Source organism: Myripristis murdjan, chromosome 13 (genome assembly GCF_902150065.1).
Source record: "Myripristis murdjan chromosome 13, fMyrMur1.1, whole genome shotgun sequence".
In the NCBI taxonomy this organism is placed as follows: domain Eukaryota; kingdom Metazoa; phylum Chordata; class Actinopteri; order Holocentriformes; family Holocentridae; genus Myripristis; species Myripristis murdjan.
This window is the reverse complement of record NC_043992.1, coordinates 12,974,504-12,994,312: the sequence shown is the minus strand read 5'-3', so window position 1 is coordinate 12,994,312 and position 19,809 is coordinate 12,974,504. Positions and strand designations below refer to the sequence as shown.

General features: G+C 44.4%; 1 protein-coding gene across 1 annotated transcript in view; it reads left to right on the top strand.

Moving 5' to 3' along the window:
• The first annotated feature begins 1,330 nt into the window (after positions 1-1,330).
• Positions 1,331-19,809, top strand: part of ecel1 (endothelin converting enzyme-like 1) — a 42,243-nt gene continuing 23,764 nt past the window's right edge. The window contains exons 1-6 of the mRNA XM_030067946.1: positions 1,331-1,409; positions 7,873-9,076; positions 9,983-10,051; positions 10,366-10,476; positions 10,595-10,687; positions 12,400-12,524. Coding sequence (XP_029923806.1) covers positions 8,216-9,076; positions 9,983-10,051; positions 10,366-10,476; positions 10,595-10,687; positions 12,400-12,524 — 1,259 coding nt within the window. The 5' untranslated portion in view covers positions 1,331-1,409; positions 7,873-8,215. The remainder of the gene's footprint in view (positions 1,410-7,872; positions 9,077-9,982; positions 10,052-10,365; positions 10,477-10,594; positions 10,688-12,399; positions 12,525-19,809) is intronic.

Here is a 19,809-nt window from a genome sequence, read left to right as displayed (position 1 = left end):
TGACTTTCGAGCTACGAGGAGATTAATGCTTCCATAACTTATGTTTAGCAGCAATTTCGACCCTGAGATTTATTAAAATAGACTTTTTGATGTTGTAATTCCACAAAATGTTGCAGCCCAGTAATATCAATCAGTAGAGCAGACTCACTCAGTGGGGAGGGGACTGATACTCTTGCTCCGTCTGGGCTGCTGTGATTGCATATATTCAATTCAAATCTGCTTTATTGGCATGACAGTAAAGGCTGTGTGGATTGTCAAAGCAGAATAGTAGCAACTGAGATACTATTATCAAAGTTTACAGATGACTAGTACTAATTAAACAAAAATCAAATGGATATCAGGGTTATCAGCAACAATAACCATGTTAATAGCAACTCAGCTACTCCATTCAGTTAATTATAATGTCCTGTACCTATGTTTGTGTGTGTGTGTGTGTGTGTGTGTGTGTGTGTGTGTGTGTGTGTGTGTGTGTGTGTGTGTGTGTGTGTGTGTGTCATATATGGTCTTTTTTTATCCATGTGGGTGGGGGCTAACTTTTTATTTTATTACTATTGTGTATTGAGGATCTTCTTTCAAATGAATTGCAAGTAAGATGTTAACTTACTTAAATAACATCACAATACTGGTCCCAGTTCAGTTTGGGTTAGAAGGATAGATGAACTGCATTTCCAAAGTATCTGAATAAAACTGAATAAGAATAGGCTAATTACTATAGATAAAAGGTTAAATCAATTTAATGAGTACGCAGCAGCAAAAAGATACAGGATACACTGCAAAGAAAAACACAGAATACAAATAAGAATACTTTATCAGAGTGTATTTACATATACGGAGCATTTAAAGTAATAAATACAAAACAGAAACGCAGTACAAAATGTGGATTTTAACGTAAATGGAGCGCAAAAAATGAAGTCGAAAAAAACACGCAGTATGTGATAATTATCAAAAACAAAATCTACAGTAGGCAGTTGGGGAAAATATATGTCAGTATTTATGCAGTTTATGACGAATAACTGGGAAAATGTGAATATATAGGCTAAGTAACGCACAAAAGGAAACATCTGTGCCACTTTGTGACTTGGGGTGTGTGTGCGTGTATGTGTGTGTGTGCGCACTACGTTGTTAATGAAGGACCCTCACTCACACACACGCTCTCTCTCTCTCTCTCTCTCTCTCTCTCTCTCTCTCTCTCTCTCTCTCTCTCTCTCTCCCCTCCATACATCGGAGGCTGTCAGCTGCAGCAGCGGCACAAAGCTGCACGGATCCCGGTCTGCAGCCTGGCGACCGTCCGCCGGAGGGGGGGACCAGTTTACCCAGTCCGACGACCGGATGAGCTCCTCCACCTCCACACAGAGACACCCTCACAATCCCTAGGGAGACTTTTTTTTTTCTTTAAATCCCAACGGCAGGTAAGGTCCTTCTCTGCACAAGTTTCCCCACTCTCCACCGCTGCTCTCTCTGTCTCTCGAGGAGCGTTACACTGAAGAGGCAGTAAAGCTTGTTTTCCATCACATGGATATAACAAGATCTGGGCATTTGCCATGTAGGTGAGTCACAGTTTGATCATTTAGTTCTCATTATAGGAACGGAGAGCAAAGACAAAGCAAATGCATGTGGAAGCCAGCTCTTCAGGTAAAATGACATAGAAGAGCATGTGGGTGCGATGTTCCCTCGGAGTTAATAGTTTGATGACTTGTATCCAGTAATTTATTACAGTGGCCAGATTAATCGCAGCCCAGTATCCACTCTGTCATCAATCGCTGCTTCACTCTGTCCTCGGGAATATAATCCACGTGAGTGGGTCTAGAAGTTTTGATGGCAAATCGAATTAGATGTCAAAAACACCGACAGCTGGGGGAATAAATGGGAGGTATGGGACACTGTGGGGATTACTCGAGATAACTGAAAGACGGTGAAGATGTTTTTTCCACCACTACGTGTACGTAATGTGTCTTTTATCAAATTACCTGGATGCCTGGGTCTATCCGCCCCGTGGTATTGGCTGTGTGATGCCTATATGTCAGATTACGTTTGGCCACCGTTTTAATGTGTCTTATCTACCGGGTTTATGTGTCTGCTGAGGTCCACTGTTCCCCTCAGGAACAATACATTTTACCTTAAGTCATCTGAATTCATTACCAACCATAAGTTAATAAATGTGGAGGAATAACTGTTACTCGTAAACACCCGTGAGAGTGCCTGTCAAGTAACCATAACGCAGACCATGCGCCTTTACGCACCCAGAATTGTTGCTCTGCCGTGTGGCTGGAGAAAAGTCTGAATTACATTCCTGTTTTATTCATTAACTTCTCTATCTATTGGCACTGACACCCCTTCCTTACTTACCCTGGAGCAGTTTCGTTGTCTCCGTTATCGTAGCGCAAATGCGCGCCGCGCTCGCCAGTACACAGAACTTCAAACTCAAAATCGCGAAATTTTAAGACTTCTTTGCTCATCGGCCAGCTTATGCATTTTGAGGAATTAAAAGTTGACTTAAGGGCTTAAGTTAATTGATAGGATCCGGTCTTCCATTCGGCATATATCCAACCCACCTAATGTGCTTGTCCCAGTCAATTTTCAGCTATTCAATTGGTTTGTCTCCTATTCCCGCTGTTTCTTCCGCTGTATTACACTGTGGAGAGCGTTAATGAACAGCGAACACCGATTCTAATTATTGAGATTGTACTGAAATGAAGTGCTGCTTAGTGGATGATTTATGTACCGAATTTACCAGAACAGCCCTGTGATTCCTGAAAGGTGTTTAGTAATGTTGCAGGCGTTGTGATCGATTGGTGACAACGAAGGAGGCATTCAATTTACAGATTTTTGAATGGCGATTGGTAGCTCCGTCTCTCTCCAGAGCGCATCGACGCCACAGAGAGTTATCCCACCAGGTTAATGGAGTTACAACAGCGAAGCGCTTTGTGACTGCGTGTCAAGGGACAGGAGAGGCTGGGGGGTGGGGATAGTGGGGTAGGGAGGGCGGGCAGAGAGAGAGAGAGAGAGAGAGAGAGAGAGAGAGAGAGAGAGAGAGTTTCTAAGTGTGCAGTCATAGCCTATCAGTAAATGGTCATCTTCAAGCAACAAGCTATGACTGTGGTTCTATATGAAAGAGTAGTGACTCAAATAAGAATCATGATTTGCTCGCTTTATAATAAAAAATGAAAATAAAATTAAAATCCCAGTGTGGTTCTTTAAAAAATTGCTTTAATACTGCAGATATGGGGCATTTAAAAAAATAAAAAAAAGTCATTATTCTCACCAAAAGGAGGTTCTGTTATGGCACAAGGATAAGAACCATTTCCTGGTACTATATAGGACCCTTTTTCTTGTTCTGAGTATAGAAGTGATTCATTTTTTGCTCCGTGCCCAATGCTGTAGTCCATACAAAAATGTGAGGCACTCTACTGCAGCCTCTGGCGACCGGTGATAAGCCTTGAGGGGACCGACTTCCATGTTGAAGCCACTGAATGCCGTGAAGCTTTTGGAGCAGGCTCCCTAACCACTTTGATTAGGGGATAATAAACCCATTTATAGAGGGCTTTCAGGTGACGTAACCCGCCTCAGAGGAGATGAAAGCATGAGAGTTCCCACTGAGCCCTTATTTCTGGGTACCACGAAACGTCATCACAAAGTGCAACAGGAAAAATTTTGGAGACCAGCATTTGCTCAGTGAATTTGTGTTAATAGCAAAGTTAAGAAATATGGCCATCTGTTGCAGATGTTTTCCATGAAACATACCCTCCGGCATTTGTTGCCAACTTAGTGACTTTGTCGTTAGATTTAGTGGCTTTTCAGACTCCCGCGGTAACTTTATTTCTCAAAAGTCACTCGGGTTAAATCTAGCTTCTTTACTGGATCAGGGGGAACGATGTTAATGCACTGACTCCCAAAGCGTTTGTGGATAAATCAGGACAGGTGATGCTGATGCATGTGCATTGAGCACTACTTGCTTGGCTAATCCAAAGATATCTGATGATCAAAGCATTTCACATACACAGCGCAGAACATTCCCCCGCTGCGAGCAGGAGGGCTACAGCAAACATTTGCAAAATGTTTGCATATATTTTAATATCTATGCAAATGAGTTTATAACATCATCTGGTGACTTCTCCTGAGTTTAAGAGCTGCCGATAACTATTTTCCGTGGAAAGGAGTTGGCAACAGTGTCTCTGGCAGCCATGTTGGAGGTCTAATGCCTGAGACTGTATTTCTTGGCTGTTGAATACAGAGCTGTTGTTCTTGGCTGACTGATCTTTTCATTGCTGATGCCTGACTGTTTTTTTGTGTTTAGAGAAAGTCAGACTTTTAGATAGCTAACCATAATATGTAGTTTGCACACCATCACTGTCCGAATATTTATACATCTGATCTGCACATTAGCTAAAACAATGTTGCTAGTCACTATTAGTTTCTTGCATGTTCACACCAGCATCAGTTACTTTGGTGGCAGGACTGGAGTAGCTCGGGTTGAATGGACTGGGTTCACATGACAGCCTCCACTGATAATGACTTGTTGCCTATTGCGTGGTCATGCGAAAATAACGCAAAGTGAACACAAAGCAAAGTGACTAGGACTAAAAGAGCTATACAGCAGATGTTATCAACACAAATTATGTGAAAATGACATCACATGCAAAACCAGAATCAGTGTGAGAAACATATTCCACAGGATATCTTTCACAAATCGATGTTTTATCATGTGTCTGGATCAGATATGTGACCAAAAATATTTTGTTTATTTTAAAAGTGAAATATTAAATGTTGCTATTTTTAGTACATTCTTTTGTACTTGTTGAAAAATTGTCATTACTGCTTGCTTATCCCTTCATATTTATGAAATGCATTTTTCTCTTGATGCACAGAGCACATTACTTTAATTTTAGGACGTTTCCCAAAATGTCTTGTGACCAGGCTTGACAAGAAACGTTTACTGTGTCACGGTAACCCGACTCTGGAGGCAAACCAATTTTGTCAAACAATTCATTTTTTACGTTAACATTACCAAATGGACCCAGCTGCACTACAACTGCTTTATTATAGATGTCCATGTATTGAGCCATTTGTGCACAGCTAATTCTCCTGTGGCAGGAGATGTGTAATGCAACTGCAAAGCCTATATCATTGATGCGAACCTGACCACTCCAAGGCCTCTGCCTATTGATTACCTATGGATCTTCTCTGAGGATTTATTATGAGTTCTTAGGGAGGTGAGAGAAAGGTGCAGCCTTCAAAGGGAGCAGTCAGCTTTGTACATAAAAAGTATTTAGTTTTTGTTCATTCCCCCTCTCTGCAGCCTCCTTCCACGACCCCTAGCGGTCCGCACGCCCCGCTTTGAGAACCATTACTAGAAGTGAATAAATGATTGTCTTTTGCTTGAAACATGATGTATGCGAAATGCTTGACAGCTGACAAGGCGCTATGCATCACTAGGGTGTGTGTTGGTGCATACTCTAAGTGTTTGTGCGTGTGCGCGAGTGTGTGCATGGCATACACGCCACTATAAGCATAAGTCTCAGACATTAGGTCCTGTCATGTTTGGTAAATAGCCATTTATCAGGCATGCCTTTCCCAGAGATGGTATCCACAAGATCCAATCCATTAGCCATTCACTGTCTGTCCACCGCCGGTGTGATAGGTGTGTGCGAGTGTGTGTGAATGTATCATAATTTAGTGTGATGCTTAAGGAGGCTTGACACAAGACAAAGAGAGAGAGGTTGCATGAGGAGCGTGCACTCATTTTGAGCAGCCGTCCGATAATATTTTCATTATATATGCTGGCAACTACATGACTGTTGGCTCCTGCATGAACAAACGCAAGATGCAGATAGATATTGACTGGATGTTGTTTCCATAAATACAGCAGGTTATGTTTGCAATAATGTGTGTGTGTTTATGTGACAACCAAGCAGAGGGTTGATGGATGACAGAATGTATGGATGATGACACGTCACAGAGAAACACCATCCTGAACTTTGCTTCCCTAATTCTCATCTTTTCCCCCAATAAAATGCAATGCTCCTATTCGCCACTCCCTCAAGGCTTTAATTACTGCGCTCTAAAGAATTTGTTTACCTGTGTTTAACTTCACAACTTCTGTCTTTGGTTCTTTTTTTTTATTTCATTTTTGTCTTTCTTTCTTTCCGCTTCTCTTTCTGTCTTCCTGTCACTCACACGGTATTGGATCCACATTACGCGCAAATCCCGTAAATCGAGGAGAGCTTGTTAAAGACATCAGTGCTGAAGTTTGGTATTCTCAGGGGGAGATAGCAGGGATCAATTTTCACAGATCGCCTTCACAGCTTTCAGCAAGTTTCACTGTATCTAGCCACTGAGAGCGCACGCAGACACACACACACACACACACACACACACAAACACACAAAGACATGTAAACTCACACTCAGACAGCATTCCAGAAACAATTTATCAGTCACTTTCTGTCTGATGCCTGTGATATTGCCTGCAGCTCATGTGGGAAGGATCAACCAGTTTGGAAGAGAGGAGACAGCTATAAAATACTCTGTGTGTGCATGTGTAAGTGTGTGTGTGTGTGTGTGTGTGTGTGAGAGAGTGAGTGCACATCCTCGCCAGCCGTGCTGTATTGCATTTGTGTATATACTCCCTATACTGAACTCAGTGTGTTATATGCCCTTGTCCTTGTTAAAAGCCCAAGGTATGGATGAACACACTTTGGGAGATGTGTGTGAATGTGATTTGAATTTGGCAGCTGCTCGTAATGTGATAGCTTGTTATTCCCTCACAATCTCTGTGGAGGATCACCTGATGCTCACTGCGCTGTATGAGTGAGTGAGTGTGTGCGTGTGTGTGTGTGTGTGTGTGTGTGTGCAGACGTGGGTAGTGAGAAAACGTATATAGATGGATTCTCCCTCTGTCTTGCTTGCTCCATCTCCTCTTCTCCCCATTTCTACTTTTACCTTAACAGCTCTACCTTTCTTTTTCCAAACTCTGTTGCTTTTTTTCCCACTCCTTACTTTTGCCCTTCCCTTATAATTTTCCCTACATTTTCCCATTACCTCTTCTTCCCAGGGAGCATCAAAACACTGAACCACTAAGCTGTGGATAAAGCCCTGCGTCTAATATCACACCCCACCCCACCCCCTCAGAAAAAAATCTGAATTGTTTATAACAACAAAAATTCTGAATCAAAGTAAAGGATTTCACTTGGCTGATGACAAAGTATATTATTATTATTATTATTTGGTCAGTGTGTTTTTTGGCAAGCTGCAATTCACCAAACTATCAGAGGTTCATTCAAAGCAGTAGTCAGACTCACCACAGGCCTGTGTTGCTTGATGCTGATTAACAGCCACATTGTGGATGGAGCTGTTTTTCTTTGTGGATTCATTTTCTCAACAACAAAATCAAAAATGGAACTGCAATAATACACTTTTGAGGTCTTTGTGTGTCGTGTGCTGCTGGGCCTTTTGCCTGCGACCAACAGTCCCTCTTATGTATTGCTTAGATGTGAATTCCTTACATGTGGCTTTCAAAGGGGTTTTTATAAATTTGGCTTTATCCTTGCACCTCCATTATACACTAAAGTAAAGCTCGTCCCAGTCCTTGTCATACCCAGCTGACGCTCTGCTCCTCATCCCTGTTTTCTTGCCTGCATCGATCCACTCAAGGCCATGAGTCAACCAGTAACATTGTCTTCCTGACGGATGGCTAACACCAATCAATCCTAACAGCTTGATCCAATAAATGGCAGAATGAGAGAAAGTAGAAAAAAAATGTGTGTCAAAACAGACAGTATCCGTGTCATCCTCGACTGTTGTAATCAGCGGATTCAATTTTCTGTCTCCGTCTTCTTCCACCCCTCCCCTCGCTCATTTCTATTTTTGTCGACAGGTGGCCCGTGACTGGTTGGAGAGAGGGAAGAGAGGAGAATGAATGAAGAGGGACCAGAGAAAAAGAGGATGAGAAAGGGAGAGCAGCGAAACCGAAGAGGTAACACACGCACAGCGGGAGGCCGTTGCTCCGCTCGGTTTTGAACTGAAAAGAAAAAAGGGACTTAAAGGAGCCAAAAGGTGCTTAGACTTGACCTCCCCCTTTTTCCCTGTTGTGGGCACCTTCTTTTTGTCTGAGCACAAGCAGGCCACGGTTGGACTCTGAATACACAAGTCACGCCTTTTTCATCCCGTCTTCCCTAAAATCTTCAGCCACCATCTAGTACCAACGACAGCCTGTTGCCATGGATAAGACTTACTCACTAACCGCCCACTACGATGAGTTCCAGGAAATAAAATATGGTGGTCGCTATAGCAGTGAGATCCTCAGCAATGGCATGACCCTACACCTGGGTGGGAGCCTGGACCGCCATATGGGGCGTGGGCGGGGAGGGGGTGGGTCAAGTGGGCGGAACCGAGATCTAAGCGGCACCAACAGCGGCGGCGGCGGCCTTCCTCGCTGGAGCCGGAGGGAGATCTGCCTCCTGTCGGCGCTAGTCTTCGCAGCGGGGATGTGCGTCATCCTGGGCAGCATGCTGGCACTCAAGTACATTTCCCTGGAGGCCCAGCAGGACCCGCACTGCCGGCAGGACTGCCAGCGCAAGCGCTCCCTGCTGCGGGCGGCGCGCTTCGTCCAGGCCAACATCGACCCCACCATCCAGCCCTGCCAGGACTTCTACTCCTTCGCCTGTGGTGGGTGGCTGCGACGCCACGGCATCCCCGAGGACAAGCTCAGCTATGGCATCATCACCGCCATAGGGGAGCACAACGAGGAGAAACTGCGGCGCCTCCTGCTGGAGCCCATACGGAGGCGTGGACCCGACTCGGCCGAGCGCAAGGTCAAGGAGTTCTACAGATCCTGCGTCAACATCCAGGAGATCGACAAGCTGGGCTCCGACCCCATGACCGAGGTGATCGACAGCTGCGGGGGCTGGGACCTGGTGGGGGCTCCTCCTGGCGGGGCTGGCTGGGAGACCGAGGGCGCCCCCCAGAGGCCGGACTTCAACGAGCTGCTGTACAGGACCCAGGGCGTGTACAGCACCGCCGTGTTCTTCTCCCTCACTGTCAACGTGGACGACAAGAACTCCTCCAGGAACGCCATCAGGGTGCGTGTGTGTCGGATGAGGACTTTGAAGTGTGTGAATGTACACTGTGTGTGTCCGGTGTGTGTTTGTGTAGTGCTGAGTGTGTATGTTAGGGCTTAGCGTTACGTCAGTATGAGTTTTCTGAAGGCTGATGTGAGTACTAGCACTTTACCAAATGTGTTTTTTGCTGCAGTTCTATAAACTGAGACAATTTCCATCAAACATTTCCCACAATTTACAGTTTTTTAGCATTCCGCCCCAGATTTGTATTCTTGTCTGGGTAGAAAAGCCTCTGAAACAGCTCTTAGACCATCACTGGACTAAAACTCTCCACTGAAAGCCGGTTAAATGAAACTCTATTAGGCGCTTAGCAGCTTCTCAAGGCAGAATGAAGTGAGTTTCATAGCCACTTTTACGGTCTGTTCAGTAAAATCCTCCAACACCACAGTGGAATCATTTCTCTTGTCAGACATGTGATATAAAAAAAAAATAATAAACGCAATAAAAATATATTGTCTAGCTGTGGTCAAGGAGGAGCCTTGGTTATAATTAGTGGCAGATGACACTGATACTGATACTGGATACTATCCAGTTTTTAAATCCAGTTTTAAATCACCATTATTTAATTTCATGTGCAGTCCGAACAGACCAACATATCAATCTCACACTAGTGTGGGCCTCAAATTGCCTTAGCAGTCACATTTACCATATGTTGGCATTATTACATGTGTTACCGTGTGTGCGCCTTCCATGTTATCGCATATAATATTAACTAACCCTCCAAATGTCCATCTGTCGACCATATGTCTCACAACCCACCGCTCAGCAATATATGTGTCTACATGGCAGAAAGAATTTGATTATGTGATGATTTTGACTCTGTGTGTGTGTGTGTGTGTGTGTATGTGTGTGTGTGTGTGTGTGTAGATTGACCAGGAGGGGCTCACTCTACCAGAAAGAAGCCTTTACCTGGGGCAGGACGAGGACAGTGTCAAGGTAAACGATTCCATCCTTGCTTCCCTTCCTCTGTAACTCCTCCCCTCCTTCCACATCTCTCTCTCTCCCTCCATCCTTTCATCTCTCCCTCGCCCCCTCCACCCCTCCCTCCCTCCATCTGTCCCTCCATCAGTCCCTCCATCACTCCATCTCTGTCCTCTCCATCCATCCACCTGTTTTCTTCTGTCACCCACTGTGCTTTTGTTATCCTGTCCACTTTGCCACATGTCACCCAGCCGCCGGCCAGTATTGATGTTGCCGCGGCTCCTCCTGTCCATTAGTGATGATGTAACGATGACTGTCTCGCTGCTCAGATCTTGGCGGCCTACAAGGCTTTGATGGAGCGCTTGCTGAGCATGCTGGGAGCTCACAATGCCACGCAGAAGTCCAAGGAGATTTTACAGCTGGAGACCCGCCTGGCCAATGTGAGTTGATTGTGTTTGTGCATGCGTGTGTGTGTGTGTGTGTGTGTGTGTGTGTGTGTGTGTGTGTGTGTGTGTGTGTGTGTTCTGCTCCGTAACTTCCCCTCCATCCTCTGTCCAGATCACTGTGTCAGAGTATGATGACCAAAGAAAGGACATCAGCACCATGTATAACCGCATCACGCTCAGACAGCTACAGCGCATTGCTCCCAGTGTGAGTACCCTGCACTCACACACACACACACACACACACACACACAGTTCACATACGTGCACCCATTATTCACAGGCATCAGTCAAAGCAACTTTGTTTCTACTGACACTGTGTGCTGTGTGTTTCGTCATTCCTATTGTCATTACGTGCGTTTGCAAGTGTGTGTGTGTGTGTGTGTGTGTGTGTGTGTGTGTGTGTGTGTGTGTGTGTGTGTGTGAGTGTGTGTGAGTGTGCGAGCGCGTGCATACATTCCGGGTAGAAGCAGACGTGATGGATTAAGATTTGAACTCCAGCCGAGCATTTTAAGAAGTGTGACGAGTGTGCGAGCGCGCTGAGGGAGGGTTGCTCCGTGACCAACAAAGCGCTACACACACACACACACACACACACACACACACACACACACACACATAGACACAGAGGCCTCCTTGGCTCTGAGAAGCTGTCCGCCCCGGGGAAGTATATGGGGGGATTGAGGGAGGGAATGAAAGAGGGAATTGGAGAGAAAAGGAGACTAGAAAGGGAGAAAATGAGGGTGCAGGTGGAAGGAGGAGGGAGGAGGGAGGAGGAGGGTAACATTAGGGAGAAAGGAGGTAGAGAGGGAGAAGAAGGGCGAAAAGAAGAAAGGAAGCGGAGAGAGAAATTGGACATGGACTGAATGAAGGATAAAGAGTGTGTTTTTAGTTTTCCCAGACAAAGGAGAAAGTCTGAACGTGACTGTGAATAAGAGAAGCGAAAGGGAGGCCGAGGGAAGACGAGATAATGAGAGAAAAGTTGCCAAATGGCATCATCATGTCACTGCGGTTCATTTGCATTTACAATCATCCTGAGTCTGAACGCGAGCCCTGCAAAACCCTCGCAACCGATCCGGACCTCATTCTGTGCAGCAAGCAGTCGCTCAAATGATGTCTTCCTCCTTAAATACATTAACTTATATTAACTCCACTTAAAGTCACAAGAAAACAGTGATTCAGCGGTGCCCTTTTTAGATTTATTTGTGGTTGAATCCTACTTTCTGTTATTTATTCAGTTATTTAAAAAAGTGGAGGTGGTTTGGTGTAACATGGGGAGGGACTAGTGGCCATATCACTTTGAATGTTAGCCAATAGCAGCTTTTGTGTGATGGGGAGTGGGTTAAAAATATCTGTTGGTATTATTATTATTGAATTTGATGTCACTTGGTAAACAAAAAGAAAATGCTTTGGGACTTTGATCTAACAACATAAAAAAAAAAATGTTTTGTCATTTTTCCTGGCATTTACTGTTAAAGCGCTGCACGCTGGGATACGGAGAATCAGCAAACAAAAATGAAAAAGTCATTTTTCATGTCACCGTGAGCGTCTCGAGAACAAAACGTCTCAAGATGAGATGGAAATCCCTCAGAAAGAGACCGGCTCCTCACCCCGTTGTTACAGAGCTGCTTTTGGCAACGGAAATCAGTGGTTTTGCGCGTCTGTTTTCCTCATGTGTCTGTGACTGCATTTTGACCACGTGCTGTCAGGACGTCCTCCAAGGTCATGCTCAGACTCAGCATGCGAGTACATGCAAATGAACGGCAGTTAGGCTGTCCAGGACGAGGATGCCTGCACACAGATACAGAGGGAGACTGTTTTTTTTTTTTGTTTTTTTTTTTTTGGTGTTGTTGTTGCTGAGAAAGTAAACTGCCCGACTCTCTGATAACTAGAGCATTATCATCTCCCTCGTTCCCTCAGCTTCACTGGAAACGCTTGCTGGACAGAATCTTCCACGACACTTTCTCAGAAGATGAGGAGATAGTAGTGCTGGCCACCGATTACATACAGAAAGTGTCCGATATCATCAAGACGACTTCGAAGAGGTAAAGTGAGAGGGACGCGGGATTGAAGGTGTGGGAAGGGAAAGAGGGATGAGGGCGCTGAGGTGCCGGGAAAAATCAATGAAATGAGTCATGCAATTTTGAGTTCTTACTTTTTAAGCGTGTGTAAGCGCTTTTGTTTGAGTTGTTTAGGGTGTATTTAGTGTGTGTGTGTGCATGCATGTGTGAGTGTGATGCCTTTTGGTTTAGGCCTGTCACTATAGTTTGGGTAACAATGCAGTGTCAAGGGGTCTATGGATTTGTTTTTGAGTGCTGCTGTGCATGTATTTGTGTGCAGTCGTGTGTGTGTCTATCTGGCGTGTGCGTTTCAGGTAAGTCGCTGCTGGGTGAAGTTCCAGCTCTACTGCAGCTAATTATTATTGATCGTCACCCACACCTTACCACATGCACACACACACACACACACACACACACACACACACTTTCTCTCTTTCTTGACAGACTGCAAGAGCTGGCTTTGCAGAGCTGCTATATGTCAGGATGTATGTTAAAGACACTGACAGCTTGCCAATAGTCAATGTGCTCTACACAACAACACACAACAACACTCAGCTTCTCAATACACACGGCTGCACGGCTGGCTGGGTGGCTCGATGATGGCCGGTGGATTGGTTTCTACCTTCTATATCTGTGACTGGCTGCATACCAGTGTGCCCTGTTCAAGCTCATGACTTATCAGCTGCGGATGTTAGAAATTGGTTTCCAAGGCATTTTTTTGTAAGCTTTTTTTTTTTTTTTTTTTTTTTGGAACCGTAATGGTATCTAGTTAAGATTTTGCCACGGTCAGTTCAATGAATGTCCCACGGCAGTTCCTTTGGCAGCTCTCTTGAATTTACATCTGCATTAGGTGAAAAAGTTCCATAACTTTTGAGCCACGCAAAGTACAAAGACAAATGAGCCACTTTTTTCATGCAAGTTGAACACCAGGAATCAAATGGAAAAGGTCACTGAAATGGCACAACCACACTTTGACAGGAAATGACACATTTGCAAGTACATAACAACATCAGTTTCGCTGTTTTGTTGCACGGTAGTTTCCTGCAATGCAGAAATGAACCCAGTTTATACTCTCCTATAAAATGAAAGGTGTTTAAATGGATTGAAATCCATCTGACACTTTGTTTGTAATTGCATAGGTAGCCAAGGCCAGAGCAGACAGACTGTAGGCCCACTGTCATCAAATAAAGCCAACACAACAGATGAAAGGCTTTAGCAGGGGTGGAGTCCTGTATTAAACCAACAAAGCAACAATGAAACCAGGAGGCCAAATAATAACAGTAAATACTGATATTGATAATGATAATCAGCCCTCACCAGTCAAACCAATACACTTCATAATGATAATTTCAAAGTCACTAACTCTCAACAATAATATTTTCAGAGAAGCACGATCAGTCAGACGTCGAGTGCCTGGGTTTTTGGTGTCTTTAAGGCTAATGAGCCAGGTTGTTGTTCTGCTCTTCTACAAGAAGTTCCTCAGACATTAAGAGGCACGGCATTTTTTGAGTCTGTGATATGGAGATGAGTTCGAACAAATCCACAAATGCATCCTGGTTGGGTCTCATTAGTGCTATACGTTTCTGTTGAGAACCCTTTCTTCCCTTTCTTTCACGTGTAGATCTGTAAGTGGATAAAGTCAGTGCTCGTGCAGGTCATCTGTGCATGTGGCAAGTGTTCACCCTGTCGGGGACCCAACACCAAATCATGTAGGTGCCTGGGTCGCCATTATTCTGGTGAGCTCTTTATATCAGCCGCGTTGCACAGAATTTCACCGGATTTCACTCCACAGCTCTTCCCTCCGTCGCTCTGGGCGCGCCGATAACAGATCGAGCCAACCCTGGTAGACGAAGACTCCAGATTGTGAGAGAGCGCTCGGTCTGACATGAACTGCGTGACTCTGAATGCATCTTCAAACAGAGAGAGGGGCGAGACAAACGGCTTGTCAGTCAGTCCGTTCACAGCGTTGGCCTCCGTTTCCCTCAGTGCATGATATCCTGATGTGCAGCTTCTCTTGTAAGGCTTAAAAAAATGCACAATACAAATAATATGAATGAGCAATGAGCAAAAAAGCTCAGCCTGGAGAACAGCTCTGACCAGGCAGCTCTGAAGCTTCTCAGGTGGTTGAATCTGCTGCAGCTGCTGGTTCTTCATGGGTTTTTCATCTGGCAGCTGGCAAATCTTGCTTTTCTTAATGCTATCCTTGTTGGCAATGCAGGTATCATCTTTTTGATTCTTGATATCTTGTTGAAATGCAGCGTTCACTTTCTGCTCCTTTTTTCTCGACCCTCCTCTCCCTCATTCTACCCCGATGATGGACAATCAAACTCATTCTCCTTCCTCTCCATCTCTTTTTCACCAGTAGTGCCACTGCTTCCTGACTGTTCTGAACTGGGATGAGGTCACTTGATTGGAACGAGAAATTTACATAATTTGATTGGCAAATTAGGCACTGTAGTAGCACACACATTCAACATAAACATATGAATCTGATGATATTTTGGGGCAAATCCATTGGCCTCATTAGTCAGAGAAACCAGAAGCCGATGTCAGTCGCTGCTTAGAATAAACATTACATTATCAGACTGTTTTCACATTACAATAAAGCAGCCTAGGCTATTTTTTTTAAAAGGTAACATCTGCTATCGGCTCGTCTAATCTTTGCAAACGCGAAGTGACGTCACAACCTGTTGCACTCGCCTGGCAAGTCCGTCAGCCAATAGCAGATGTGCGGTTTCAGCGTCATCGAATCGAGCCTGGCTGCCTGACGTGCTTTGCTCTGTGACTTTGTTCTCCTTTACAGCACTTTGTACGCTTGCCTTTTATATCTACGGTCTGATTTTGGTTATTCTGTGCGTTTGCATTTTGTATCTTCTTCTGTTCTCCCTAATATTATTCTTTCCCTCTCTCCGTGCTCCCTTCAAACTCCTTAGGAGTGTTTTACTGTACTTACTTTTATCAGCCACAACAATAGATAGGATTTTTCTCACCAGCGTGTGCTCTGGTACGATACAACCTAGCGCAGCTCCCATCAGTGCAAACATCTCTTTCATATCAATTTCCCTACTATCTGCTCTGCTCTCCCTTTCTTTCCTCTCTGCAAAAACACTCTGTTCTGTATTCCTCCTCTCTCTCCTCTTATCTGCTCCACTACCGCTCTCCTGCAGTCTTAGTGGGATGTACTTTTTAATAAGAACGCGCTGAAATGTGCACACAATGAAATTTTAAAATGCCAGGTAGTATCATTAGGTGATTCGGCCTGCGTATCCATAATCCCCTTTGCAATAATGCGGTTACCATCGGCACCATCACCATCCATCAGCCTAGTTACACTCCTGCTCAGGCAGCGATGGCTGATGCTCCGTCTCCTCCCTGGTTGTTTACCTCTTCTGCTTTGAGATGCTTGTCCATCCATCTCCCCTGATGGCTTTAGTAATAGATTCCTTGCTATGAGATTCAATCACTCATGCCCTCTCCCTCTCTTTTGTTCCCGTCCTCCCTCCACCTGTGTCGTCCTGACATCCCGTCTTCCCCGCTGCGTTTCTCCATTGCTTGCTCTCTCATCTAGACTTTGAGTGATACTGGCTTTTGAGGTCCAGTAGCAATACTGATGTTTTCATCTTTTAAGCTGCGCTAGGCAACTTTGCAAGTTGACAGATAAGGGCGGCTGTTTTTTGAATTTTGTGGGCTACCCGGAAACCATGTGTGCTCTTCTTCGTGTGAGGCGGAGGTGGAGAAGCAGCTCAGCCATCATCTTGATCCCAGCTTCCTCTGGACGCTGCGGCTCACTGCGGTTTACGACTGTGGTTTTCAAAGTGACATCCTTGGTGGGCTTCAGGGTCCACAGCAAAATGAGGGAAAGTTCAGTTTTATTCTAATGCAGTTCAGTCGAAATTATTACAGCACAAAAATGTATGAACGATTATTTTAACGTGATGTTTTAATCTCACCGCTTTGAATGCTTGTGTCAGTGTTCACATATGACAATGTAAATGGCATCTTACGCCTTCACAAGCATTTAAACACAAGAAATCTGACAGAAATGATATTATTTAAAAATTAAGTCATTTTCTTGCTTTTTTTTTTGCCAATTTTCTGGTAGCCGTCTTGTAATTTTCTTTGCTAAATTCGAACTTATTTTCTGGTGTTTTGGGCTCATTTACTAACCACCATTTCTCCCATGATTTTGAAAGAAATCCAGTGAATTTGCTCAGGTTTCAAAGGGCTAAACAGTTCACCACGAACCAAAATATCTTTTTTTCATATCAGGGTTCCTCAGACAGTCACTTCAAATAGAAATCTGCGGTTTAATAACTTGGGGGTGCAGAACATGAAAAAGGTTTAGGAGAGACTTTTGGATTTCGCTCTCGAGTATCCCTTCACATGCTCATAGAGGACTTCCTGCCAGGGAAACCCAATAAATAAAAAATAATAATTCCAGTAAATAGGGGTAAATTTGCAGCTTTAGAAAAGTAGATAATGAAACACTAAAACTCTAAAGTGAAACGCTGGATAATATAATAATAATAATAATTGTAGGAATAAACTGCAGAGGTGGGAAACTCTGGCTGGACAGTATTTGATTTTGAACGGCCCCATATGTCCGTCTAACCTCGCTCTCTCGCCCCCTGAATCCAACATCTGTCTCCAACTTTCTGACTCAGTTTCTCCTCACTTCTCACTCTCTCTCTCATCCTCCCCTCACCAAACCCTCCCCTTGCTCCCTGCCTCTCTCCATCTGTCTCCTCCTCCCTCCCTCGCTCCTTCTCTCCTGTACTTTTCACGGTAACTCTTGCGTTCTCCCAGCTCTGCTCCGGTCCCTTGACACCTCTCCGCTCTCTCCCATCTCTCCATCTAGACACAGCGTCTTTTCCACTCTTTCTCTCTCTCCGTCTCTGCCTCCGTCACTTCTCTGCCTCTCCTGTCTTCTTCCTACTCACCTGTTCCTTCCCCTCTTCTCTGCGGCTCCTGTTTCATCTCCTTTTTTTTCTCTTTTGTCTCATTTCCTCTCCTTTTCCGGCTCCATCTTTTTCTCTCCACCTGTTCCTCGGTCTGTCTCCAGTTTCTGTCTTCCATGAAGTTCATTATCTGCGTTTAAACAAAGGTTGAACTGCTAGTTACTACACACCCACACATACGCACACACACACACACACACACACACACATACACACCATCCGCACGCGCTGATGGGCTCTCCCCGCTCTGCCGTTTCCTGAGGGGCGTCGCTCATTTGCATAACTGACGAGAACGTGGTTAAAAACGCCCCGGTTCCTCGCAGCGTGGGATCTCTCCACCGCTCCCTGTTATTTGCCAATTACACAGCTTGTTCCACACAAACATACACACTCACAAACAAACTGGATTTTATCACCAACTCAGGGATAACGCCAGGAGCTGGAGCGTACAGTATATATGTGTAAAATCCTGCTGAAGCAACCATCACACATAAGCACTAATGCACAGTCACTTCTGATCATTGATAGGAGAGAGAACCGACTTATTCTGATTTCTGCAGGCAAGAGAGGAGGCAATCACCAATTTCGAAGCTGCAGCAGAGAACAAGTAGTGTAATGAGTCTCTGCTGCCAAGTTGTAATAAATGTAGTAATAATATTATTTTAAATGTGGCAATAATATTACATCAGTGACATATTACTTTAAAGTGACTAATATATTTCTGTACTGAGTAATGAATCCCAACCTCCTCTCTTTCTCTCTCTCTCTCTCTCTCTCTCTCTCTCTCTGTTGCTCTCTATTGTGTTTGCCCACTAAAGCAGAAATGCAAAGAAAAAAAAAAGGTCTTTAAAAAGTGACACTGTAACCTAAAGGTGTGTGCAGACAGTGGGTGCACCCCACAGTTAATAGATACTGTGTGCACTGCATACACACTTGAGTTTAGCTTTTTTAGTTTGGCTTAATATTGATTCAACTTGATTTTCACTTGTTGGCAATTCTTTTTAAGAATGATTTTTTGATTTTTTGCAAAAAATTCCTTAAAGTTTGAGCTGGTAAACTGATGACTTGATTCAGTTGTATTATCAATAAATACCTGGAATATCATGACTATTCTCTTTTTTGCAATGTGGAAGAAAAATCAGAGAAAAAGACACCAGAATTACAGAAAAAAAAACATTCACTAAAAAAGTGTAGTTTCTAGTGTTCTGTTAAATCAATATGTTCGATTTTTTTTTTAAGAATTGTAAATGAACTGATTGATTTCATATCCCTTCACAGCACTTCATTCGGTGCATTTCTTCAGGCAGACTGATGCAGTTGAACCAGCTGAATTTATAACTGATGCACCGATCCAAGCCTTAATACGAACACGCTGCTGCTTCAGGCTCCGTGCAGAAACAGACACATGGTCCGGATGATGTGGCCATGAACCAAACAGCTGGACCCACCACCTGAAATTTGAAAAAAAAAAAAAAAAAAAGGAAAAAAAAAAAATCACCAGTGACTCTGATCCAGGATTGGCTGAAAAACAAGAGACAAGAATTGAACTGTTAGTCAATTTGCAGTGTTTTAATTTATTCATTCATTTTTATTTATTTGTCTTTTCTTTTTTTGTTCAGCGTCTACTTCCTCCGTCCCGGTCCCCCTAATTTCTCTCTCTCTCTCTCTCTCTCTCTCACACACACACACTTGCACACACACTGTCCCATTCGTTGGCCCCATGCCGTGGATGTTGGGCGTCTTGACAGAGGTGCTGGCCGGCCGCGTCGTCGTCCAGCAGAGCGGACGCAGAGGGGGGCCGGCTCTGTCTAAAGGTCACTAATGGACCAGAGAAATCCTCTTTTGTACTGCTCCGTCCACCCGACTGGACGCTATCACTCACACTGTTAAGCTGCACACACACACACACACACACACACACACACACACACACACACACTCGCGCTCACAGATACAACGCATGAGCGCTTATGAACACATGAAGAAAGTTTGGGCTCTTCTCAAAGTGGACACACGATGTGCATTTACACTCAGAGGGGAAAAGGTGACGGACAAGAACACACACACACACACACACACACACACACACACACACACACACACACACACACACACACACACACACTCACACATCATCATCATCTGCCTACTAGTCAGTTGTGTAAATGATGACAGGATTGATGAAAGACTGGATGGATGGTATTTCCCCTTCCCGCTTCGCTTCCTTTTTCCCTCCATTTTTCTTCTCTTGCTCCCTTCCTTCCCTCCTCCCTTGTTTCTTTCCTTCCTACCCCACCTTGCTTCCTACTCTT